General features: G+C 39.3%; 1 protein-coding gene across 1 annotated transcript; it reads right to left on the reverse strand.

The window, feature by feature from the left end:
- Positions 1 to 8,667: 8,667 nt before the first annotated feature.
- Positions 8,668 to 9,669, reverse strand: LOC117073216 (olfactory receptor 2A25). The gene has a single exon (XM_033193803.1). The coding sequence runs from the start codon at positions 9,635 to 9,637 to the stop codon at positions 8,705 to 8,707; it is 933 nt and encodes a 310-aa protein (XP_033049694.1). The 5' UTR covers positions 9,638 to 9,669; the 3' UTR covers positions 8,668 to 8,704.
- Between the last annotated feature and the right edge of the window lie 1,490 nt (positions 9,670 to 11,159).

An 11,159-nucleotide genomic window follows, 5' to 3' on the forward strand; every position in this document is an offset into this window, starting at 1 on the left:
ATGTGGCCCCCACGGAGCTTGTTAAGGCAGCACTTCAGAGAACTGTATCTCCTCCAAGGAGAGGAGTGTTGATCGGCTGAAAGTCTTATTGTGCAATGAATTGCAAAAATTTCCATTGCAGTATATTTTTAAGTTTGGAAGCTCATGGAGATTAGATTCTATTTCCCCAGTGCTTTTTTTCCTTTCCGTCAATTTCAAGCCACTCGCTATGTGTTCCATTTAAAAACATACCTTTTCTTCCAAATATGTATTCTACCTTTAGATTCAATTTTTAAAAATCTCTCAGCTGGGCACAGTGGCTCATGCCCAAATCCTGAACAATATGTAATACTAGCAAACAAGTTTAAGTTGCATATCAAAAGTTTTATATATGACCAAACTGGATGCATCCCTAGAATCTGAGGTTGCTTTCCTATCCAAATATCAAATCAATAAAATATACCACATTAATTACATAAGTAAGAAAAACAACATGATCATTTTAATAGCCAAATTAAAGCATTTGACAAATCTAATAACAATAAAAGTACTCAACAAAATAAAAATGAAGAGTACTTTCTCAACCTGTCAAAGGGCATAGATGAAAAAGCTCACAGCTAACATCGTCCTTGATGGTGAAAGATAGAATGCTTTTTCTTGAGATCAGGAACAATACGTGGATGTCCACTCTCACCACTTTATTCAACATTGTACTGGAGTTGTATAGTCAGGACAATTAGACTTGTCTTGTTCCAATAGCTTGGAACCTTAGCCATGAGATAGCAATACCAGCTTGCTGGTTTGACTTTGCCCCAACAGACAATCCAATGAAGACTGTGAACCAAAATTTTGGGTAAAGCATTCTCCATGGCAGTCTGATTTTTAAAGGCCAAACCTCCCCAGACTCCAGAGATCACTGGGGCCAAACAGTACCAAAGGAGGGTGTCACACATTAACCAGGCCCCCTGTTTAGAACTGCAGCACAAAAGCCTGGATACATGCAATGCTATTCTACTCTCCCAGTAGACAGTGAACCCCAGATTCCAAACAATGTTGGGGCCAAGCAGCATTGCAATTGTGAGAGAAAAACTCTAAGGAGGGCTTAGTACTAGACCTCAGAACCTCTGATAAACACATAAAAGCAAAATAGCAGATAAATGGAGCAGATTATGTAGGCTGATGTTAAAAGTCTATCAAAGGCCACGGGCAGTGGCTCATGCCTGTAATCTCAGCATTTTGGGAGGCCGAGGCGGGTGGATCACGAGGTCAGGAGATCAAGACCATCCTGGCTAACACAGTGAAACCCCATCTCTACTAAAAATACAAAAAATTAGCTGGGTGTTGTGGTGGGTGCCTGTAGTCCCAGCTACTTGGGAGGCTGAGGCAGGAGAATGGCGTGAACCTGGGAGGCAGAGCTTGCAGTGAGCCGAGATCGCACCACTGCACTCCAGCCTGGGCGACAGAGCGAGACTCTGTCTCAGAAAAGAAAGCGATCATATTCCCAAGAGGAAGAGAAAATAAAGTGGGCTCAAATCACATTTTGTCTGAGCATTTCTAATATGTGAAGTCAACCCTTACATGAATTTAGAAAGTTTAGCAATTCACAGCAGGATAAATGCAAAGGAAATATAACATAGGCATATCATGGTCATATCACAGCCTCACTTAAGAAAACCAAGGACAAAAAAAAAATCGTTGTGTTCAGGAGCATAAAACACAACTGCTTATTACCATCGGGAGCATTTCTTCAGCCAGAAAAAAATCTCCTTCCGTGTCTCCCGAAGTGCATGAACACTCTCAGATGTTTCTTTTTTCTTTCTTATCTTATCTGATAACATCTTTCTTTCATCTTAAATTTGAATTATATCTTCCAGATGTAGAATTCTAGGTTGGCAGTTAATTCTTTCAACAAATTTAAATAATATTTTATTTTCCTCTGAATTCCTTAGCTTCAATCAAAATTGTCAATCACAACTCTTATTATTGATTCCTGGTAGCAATGGGTAAAGGTTCCAGTTTTATGAAGGCATTCTTACTCTAATATAACACCTTACTTAGGTGAAGGGTTTATAGAATATGACCTCTGGAGTCATTTTAATCTGTGATTTGGGGGATTGACAAATACCCTAAAAGCAAGTATAGCCTTCCATTTTCCTAACTTGTTTTTCTGCTGATTGCTAGCTTGTGTTCTCATAATTGTCCATTTGTTTTCTGTCTATCTTCGTCCTCTTGAGAATTTTATTTACTCTCCTGCAAACACAGCTCTGCATTTAAAGTGATGTTGGTTTGCTTAACATTCCACCAAGCATTTTTAGGTGTGTTGTCGTAAGATGATTTTCTATTCCTGGAAACAGAAATGAGAAATGCAAAAACTTAATAATCACAGAAGGGAGCCATGTGCTTCTCTTTTGAAAATAAGTTACATGCTACAAACACAGCCACACTATAATTATTCAAACTTAGAGTTTTCCAAAGGGCTTAAGATAATTATAGCAAATATACAAGCACAAAGAAGCCATCTATACCCAGATTTTCACAGCCAGAATTTTTTTCTTTTCTTTTCAATCCAAAGCAACACAGTACCCATAAAAGTCAGCTATTGTCTAAGAGAAAGATTTGTAAGCCAGGTGCATGCAATGACTCACACCTGTGATCTCAGCACTTTGGGAGGCTGAGGCAGGTGGAGAACTTGAGGTCAGCCCAACCTGGCCAACATGGTGAAACCCCATCTCTACTAAAAATACAGAAAAGTCAGCCAGGCATGGTGGTGCACACCTGTAGTCCCAGCTACTTGGGAGACTGAAGCAGGAGAATCGCTTGAATCCTGGAGGTGGAAGTTGCAGTGAGCTGACATTGCACCACTGCACTCCAGCCTGGGTGACAGAGGGAGACTATGTCTCAAAAAAAAAAAAAAAAAAAAAACAAATTCTAAATTCATTATACTTAGCTAACAACTGAAATTCTAGTTCTATGGACTTATTCCTTGTAACAGACACATCTTGCTCACAAACTCAGATCTTTCGACCTCAGATTTCTGGAACTCTTGTCCCCTTGGCCCATCTCAGCCACTACTATGAGCTACGCTGGGCTCTAAGCAAATCGACTTTACACAGGAATAACCCAAGAGTGCTTCTTCTCCTGCCACTTTACATTCCTCTTGCTTTCTGATCTGAGGGTTTTCTTTTACCCCTGAGCACAAGTCGGTGTAGAATAGTTGGTGGCCATGATGTATGTGCAATTTTTAATGTGGGATAATTAACACCCCATGGAGTGAGACGCGTATTTGACCAACAGGAGACAGTGGCAAGCAATTAAATTACTCACTCCGATTACTCCCGAATGGACCCATTCTAAGACCAGTATTTCACAAGGACTCTCAGAAAACAATCCCATGAAATAGAGGAATCAGTTATTTTTGACACCAAGCAGTGGCAGCTTTAGCAAGGCACCTTTGAGCTTTCTCCTCCTCCTCTCTTGCCTCACATCCCTTTTCCCTTTTTTTTTTTTTTTTGAGATGGAGTTTTGCTCTTGTTGCCCAGGCTGGAATGCAATGGCGCGATCTCAGCTCATTGCAACCTCCGCCTCCCAGGTTCAAGCAATTCTCCTGCCTCTGCCTGTGGAGTAGCTGGGATTACAGGCACATGCCACCATGCCCAGTTATCTTTGTATTTTTAGTAGAGACGGGGTTTCACCATATTGGTCAGGCTGGACTCGAACTCCTGACGTCAGGTGATCCACCTGCCTCAGCCTCCCAAAGTGCTGGAATTACAAGCATGGGCCACCGCGCCCAACCCCATCACTTTTAATTAAATGATATTGTATAAGCTTTTACATCAGGTTTTATTTTAGGGGAACGCAGGTTAGTAGAACCACCAAAGTTTCTAAAAGCAAATGGTAGGGTGAACTCAGTCTAAGATGCAAGGACCACTTTGGAGTGCTGGAGAGTCAGCTTCTCTGGTCCCAGTGAAGTGTAGGGGAAAGGAAGATAGGTCGGTAAAATAAGTGGTCACACGCATGTACATGTTGGTTTCCCACTGTTGTCTTAAATCACAGAGAGTTATTGTATATAATAAGAAAATAAATCTGAGAGTGGAGGAAATATTACCCTGCCATCCCCATTTACATCTTTGGCAGCAGTTATTAGACGAGACGGCTTCATAAAGCATCACAGAAGGTTGAGCCAGAAGTGAGTGATGAGGAAGTATTCGGGTTCAATGGAAGAGCCTGGGGCAGCTCTCCTGGCTCTTGGCTGTCTGCCTATTTTCTGGAAGGGATTCAGATGATTCCACATGCCTCTAGGTGTGGTAGATGCAAATATCAGAAAAGTAGGGCTAGTGTTTTCACAGGAAAACATCATGGTGCAAGAGAAAGAACTTCTTACAAGAGGGCTTTGGGGTCATCCAACCAAGTCAGAGGTTCATAGCACCAGCAAGGAGAAAGATAGGAGGGATGAAACACCAAAGGGCAGAAACTGTATATATATATATATATATATATATATATATATACTGTATATATATACACACACATACATATATATATGTATGTGTATATATATATGTATGTATATATATATGTATGTGTATATATATATATAGAGAGAGAGAGAGAGAGAGCTCATCATTGTATTTACAATATAGAGCTCAGTGTGAGGCACACTGCAGGTCATGAGTAAATAATAATAACAATTCCATAGGCTGACTTTCAAGAGTTCAATCCAAAGCAGATGAAAGTCTAGAGTTGTTTTTGTTTTGTTTTGTTTTGAGACGGAGTCTCTCTTTGTCGCCCAGGCTGGAGTGCAGCGGTAAGATCTCTGCTCACTGCAAGCTCTGCCTCTCGGGTTCCCGCCATTCTCCTGCCTCAGCCTCCCAAGTAGCTGGGACTACAGGCACCCACCACAACGCACAGCTAATTTTTTGTATTTTTAGTAGAGATGGGGTTTCACCGTGTTAGCCAGGATGGTCTTGATCTCCTGACCTCGTGATCCGCCCACCTTGGCCTCCCAAAGTGCTGGGATTACAGGCCTGAGCCACCGCGCCTGGCCGAAAGTTTAGAGTTTTTATAACCTAGTATTTCCATGGATATGTAGCCAAGAGAAGCAATTATATATGTCTCCTGAAAGGTGCATATAATACCATTCATTGAATAATTATTTGTTATAGCCAAAATTGTAGACAATTCACATCCATCAGGAATGTGGTGAATAAATTATGAAATATTTGTGCAGTGTAATGCTATAAAACAAACAAAAATAATAAATTATGCTACACACAGCAACCTGGGTGAATCTCACAAAGATAATAATGAGTGAAAGTAGGCAGATAGAAAAGAATGTACGTTCTCTATGCATATATCCCATTTATATAAAGTCCAAGAAAATACAATGCTAATATGCGCTGTTAGAAGTTAGGGTAATAGGTATCTTGTGGGAGGAGGGAAGGTTCGGTAATTGGGAGAGAGCATGACGGTAGCTCCTGGAAGGCCAGAATGTTTTATTTCTCCTCCCAGAAAGTGGTTACATAATGTGTTTACTTCATGGTCTTTCACTGAATTTAACTTATGATTTATGCATTTCGCTGTGTGTCTTTAATTTAAAAAGTTTTTTAAAAAAATTCTTCGGCCGGGTGTGGTGGCTCACGCCTGTAATCCCAGCACTTTGGGAGGCTGAGGTGGGCAGATCACAAGGTCAGGAGTTCGAGACCAGCCTGGCCAACATGGTGAAACACCGTTTCTACTAAAGGTACGAAATATTAGCTAGGCATGGTGGCGCACCCCTATAATCCCGACTACTTGGGAGGCTGAGGCAGGAGAATCGCTTGAACCTGGGAGGCGGAAGTTGCAGTGAGCAGAGATGGTGCCATTGCACTCCAGCCTGCTTGATAGTGGGAGACTCCGTCTCAAAAAAAAAAAAAAAATTCTTCCCTCCATTTATTCTTTATACTTACCAACCACCAAATTATGCTCATTTTACCTTCTCATCTCCCAGTGAAATCACCCCCACTTTATTCTCGTGTGTACTTCTCTGTTCAGCCTCTGCCAGCGTTTCTTACTTCAACTGATACAATAGTCTTTATATTACAGTATGATATCAGTTTGGTCAATTCAAATACTCAGTTCTCATAGCTCCAGAAGATCTTCCTAATTCAGGTCTGATTACTTGGCATATTCATACTTATAATCTGGCTTCGCATTTCATATAGGCTGTACTTCAGGGTCATTAGCCTGGAATATGTGTTCCTCCATGCTCGTTCTCTCCAGGCTCACTTCTCATCAGTCCCTGCCTTGTATTTTATACCCGGAAAACCCTGAGCTATGTTTGTTTCCCCCGCAGCTTACAAGCTGCTTACTCCCTTTGGGTCTTTGCATCTTTCACTCACTGGATGGAACACCCCTTCCTGCCACACCACACCTTTCTCCCAGCCCCTGATGGCTAACTCTTACTTGTGCTTTCAGATGGCCTTCCGCTCCAGGAAGTCTTACTGAACCACTCCCATTCTGAGGGAGTTATCGTTCTTCTGGGCTACAATAGCATCCTGTGCAGAGCTCAGTTATTAACTTATTATATAAGTTGTTAATTTCCATCATATATCCATTTAATTCTTCCACTACACATGAATAAAGTAATAGGAAATGTGCCCTATTCATCCTTCTGTTTCTAGGACCTAGCACTGATGTGTGTGTGTGTGTGTGTAATATATACACACACGTATGTGAATTTTAGCGATTTTGAATTGTATTATCCATGTATTTAAACATATTCATTACTTTTTTAGAGAACTGAGATTGCAAAGGAAAAGCTCTGTGAATCATTTACTTCATAAATTATTTAACATCATGGCATTTTGTATCAGATAAAAAGCTAAATTTTGCAATATTCCTGCTTCTTTCTGGTAAAGTGGGAAATCTGATATTTAGTTATTGCATTTATAAGTTGTTGTTCTAGTTCTTTAAGGATATAATAAGTATATGTAGTGGATAACATTAATGAATACTGCTTACTGTGTTATTATAAGTTATAGATCTTGCTAAACATTTTCATGTATTTCCTCTAATCTTCCCAACAAATCTGTGAGCTTGGCAATACTGACCTCATTGCATACATAATACCTTCTGAAGAATTTAAGTAAATTACAAGTTTCCACATCTAGCAACTGGCAGAACTTTGAAAAATCCCAGGTCTAGCTGAACACAAAGTACATGTGTTCTTACCCCCTCTTTTTTTGGTTATGAGATCATGTCTGCAATAACAGATGTCCTAACAAAAGGGATGCTTTGTGAGAGAAAAATCCATGTATTTTCTTCATCAACATTTTTTTTAACGGAAAACATCTTTTTAACAAAGTTGAATATTTCCCTTTTACACAGTTTGCATATTTAGGCTTAATTAAGTTATACTTAATTTGAGAGAAGAGCTGAGAAACAGAAGTATCTTTATATATCCTTTCATAATACTTCTTCACTATTATTTTCTATCACTTTATAACTAAGTGGAAGAGTTTCATGTTTGAGTAAAAAGTTTATTAAAATTACTTCAAATATCTTAATTTAAAATTAAATTATTCCTGATAATTTCCAGCTCTAGTAATACTGGTCAATTAGTCACAACACTTACAGTCTGTTCTTACTTTTCAGGATTATCTCCTCTGAGTTTTAATCATTTTCAATATGAGACAATTGACCAAACCCATGAGAGAAAACATATAGTTCTTTCATGAGCTCTGTTATTCCCACTGTGCTCTCTTCCACTCAGTTCTACATCCTATGGCTTTCCCCTGCACTCCACAAGCAGAGAAAAAGGAATAGAGAAGGTTCCAATATGTCTGTAATTTACTAGCACATCTGCCCAGCTTTTCTTCTTAGTTGCATTACAGTTATATTCTCTATTCTCTTTCCTGTGAAGACATGCCTCATGCTCTTTCTAATCTACGTGGATTATATGTTAGAAAATGTCACCACTAGAAAAATATGTGCAAATATTTTCTATGTAGATCTATTATTTAAACATGGCACTTTTTTTTTTTTTTTTGAGATGGAGGAGATGGAGGAGATGGAGTCTCGCTCTGTCACCCAGGTTGGAGTGCAGTTGTGCGATCTCGGCTCACTGCAACCTCCACTTCCTGGGTTCAAGCGATTATCCTGACTCAGCCTCCTGAGTAGCTGGGATTACAGGTCTGCTCCACCATGTCTGGCTAATTTTTGTATTTTTAGTAGAGACAGGGTTTCAACATGTTGGCCAGGATGGTCTCAATCTCCTGACCTCGTGATCTGCTTGCCTTGGCCTCCCAAAGTGCTGGGATTACAGGCAAGAGACACCACGCCAGGCCTAAATATGGCGCTTTCTAAATGAAAAATAATTAAATAATGACTTTGTTATCAGTCTCTCTTAACGCCTATATCTTTATTCTACAAAAGTTGGCCTTTGAGTCCTATTTACATAACAAAAAGATGCACATTTATTTCCAACTTTCAGAACATTTCACATAATTATATTAAAAGTATGTACACTATACAGCTAGTGTAAATATATTTTTTTAATTGTGCAGCTCTGACCTTCAATGCTAGAGAGAAGAAAGCAAAATGGGCTTTCTCAGGAGGTACTCATAGGAACATTTCGAGAAGATGCAAAGGGTTCCTTAGAGTGTGATTATGTATCCTGAGTAGGTATGGGTTCAGATGTAATCTCAAAGCCCTTTAAACCCAGCTCTTTTATAATTCTTTCAGGCTTTCATGAAGTTCTCTCCTTTACAAGCATCCTCTTTAGAACACCTTGGACTTCTTTGTTCCTAAGACTGTAAATTAGGGGATTGAGCATGGGATTGAAGAGGCTGTGAAACAGCAGGAGATATTTGTTCTTCTCCTTGGGGCTGTCATACTGGGGCTCCACATACATGATGATGGCTGTGCCATAAAAGAGTCCAACCACACAGAGGTGGAAGGAGCAGATGGAGAAGGCTTTCTGGCACCCCTCCCCTGACTGGATCTTTAGAATGGCACACAGAATATGAACATAAGATATTACAATAGAAAAGAAGGGTCCCACCAGCACAGACAGTGCCCCTGCCAAAACCATTACCTCATTAATGTGGGTATCCACACAGGCAAGTTTGAGAACAGCTGTAATTTCACAGAAAAAGTGGTTAACTTTCTGGGGTCCACAGAAGGACAGTGGTAGCAGTAACATTAGATGGACAAGGGCCAGTAAGACTCCTAAAGTCCAGGAAGTCAATGCCAGAGTGATGCAGACTTTCCAGGTCATGATGGTAGAATATTGGAGAGGGTGGCAGATGGCCACATACCTATCGTAGGACATCAGCACCAGCAGGAGACATTCGGTATGTTCAAAACTCAAAAACAGAAACATCTGGGTCATGCAGCCAGCAAAGGAGATGGGCTTGGCTGGATGCAGGAGGTTCACCAGCATCTGGGGCACCGTGTTACAAGCATAGGCGATGTCAACGACCGCCAGGTGTGAGAGGAAGAAGTACATGGGGGTGTGGAGTCTGGAGTCCAGTGAGATGAGCCCCAGGATGGTCCCGTTCCCCAGCAGGGTGAAGATGTAGAACAGGGAGAAGAGGCCAAAGAGGAGCATCTGAATCCTTGGACCAACAGGAAATCCCAGTAAAAGGAACTCTGTGATGGAAGTCTGATTTCCTCCCATTTCCCTGTAGAAGCAACAAGGACTTCACCAAGTCTGAATGTCTGAGGCAAATGTTTAAGCATGCTGCAACTGTACGTATTATTGTTTGAGTGTTTCCTAAGAAAACACCTCCAATTATATTTTGATTTTAGTCACTTACTAAGAGAAAATTATGCATTACAAAGGAAACACAAGGAAATTATTTCACCTATGATAAATTCAGTGTTAGTATGATACTATAGTATTCATTACATCTTATTTTCAAATATACCTTCATCACAGTTCAAAATATGTTAATACTTAAATTGCCTTCATAGCATGGACTCTTTCCTCAGTTTGTAATGATTACACCAGATGCTTGCCCTCTGTATTCCTTCATTGCAGGGTACTTATATCCATGCATGTGGAAGTGTGCTAGTGTCTATGTCTATATATAAGGATAGAAAGAGGGATGACAAACATGTCAATGATCCTGCTATCAGGTCTTCTCACCAATTTGTGCCTTTGTTATATGAATTATTTGTTAAACTTGTGATTTTTACTGATCGCATCATCTTGAATTAAGTTGAAAGAATGGCAGTTTGCCCCAACTTTGGCTGGATTTAAACAGAGATCTCTGTGTTTTGACTTTCGTACCCTTAGAAGGTCTACTCTGTTTGTGTTGTCTTACGATCAGAATGTAGTTACCTGTCACCTTTCTTAGACTACACCCTTCTTCTACTATAAATGTGTATTTATATTATTTATTTGTATTTTTTTCTATTTTTTGCAAATTTATTTTTAACAATTTTTAATAGATACATAATAGATGTACATAGTTTTAGGGTACATGTGATAATTTAATATATTCATTTAATTTATAGAGATCAAATCAGTGTACTTGGGCTATCTGTCACCTTAAATATTTGTCTTTTCTTTATGTTAGAAACATTCAAATTATTCTCTTCTAGCTATTTTCAAATATACAATAGATTACTGTAAACTATAGTCACTCTTGTAATCTATTGAACACTAGGTCTTATTTCTTCTATGAAACCATACGTTTGTACCCATTAATCAACTTCTCTTTATGTTTCCCTTTTGCTACCCCTCCTGGCATCTGGTAACCACCAATCTACTCTCTGTCTTCATGAGATGCACATTTTTAGCTCCCACATATAACTGAAAACATACAATATTTGTCATTCTGTGCTTAGCTTATTTCATTTAATATAATGACCTCCAGTTCCATCCATGTTGCTGCAAATGGCAGGATTTTATTCTTTTACATGGCTGAATAATATACTATTGTGTGTGTGTGTGTGTGTATGTGTGTGTGTGTATTTAAATATATATATCACATTTTCTTTATTCATTCATTGATGAGCACTTAGGTTTATTCCATATTTTGGTTACTGTGAATAGTGCTGCAATAAACATGGCTGTGAAGATATCTTTTTGATATTTTCACTTCCTTTCTTTTGGATATATACCTAGTAGTGAAATTGTTACATATGATTTATTTATTTACATTTGGAAATTTCCAAAACTCTGCTATATTCCT

This window comes from Trachypithecus francoisi, unplaced genomic scaffold, assembly GCF_009764315.1.
Source record: "Trachypithecus francoisi isolate TF-2019V2 unplaced genomic scaffold, Tfra_2.0 Lachesis_group4, whole genome shotgun sequence".
Lineage (NCBI taxonomy): Eukaryota > Metazoa > Chordata > Mammalia > Primates > Cercopithecidae > Trachypithecus > Trachypithecus francoisi.

Bases quoted from the DNA above. Each gene is read 5' to 3' on its own strand.
- LOC117073216 (XM_033193803.1), bottom strand. From the start codon at position 9,637: ATGGGAGGAAATCAGACTTCCATCACAGAGTTCCTTTTACTGGGATTT.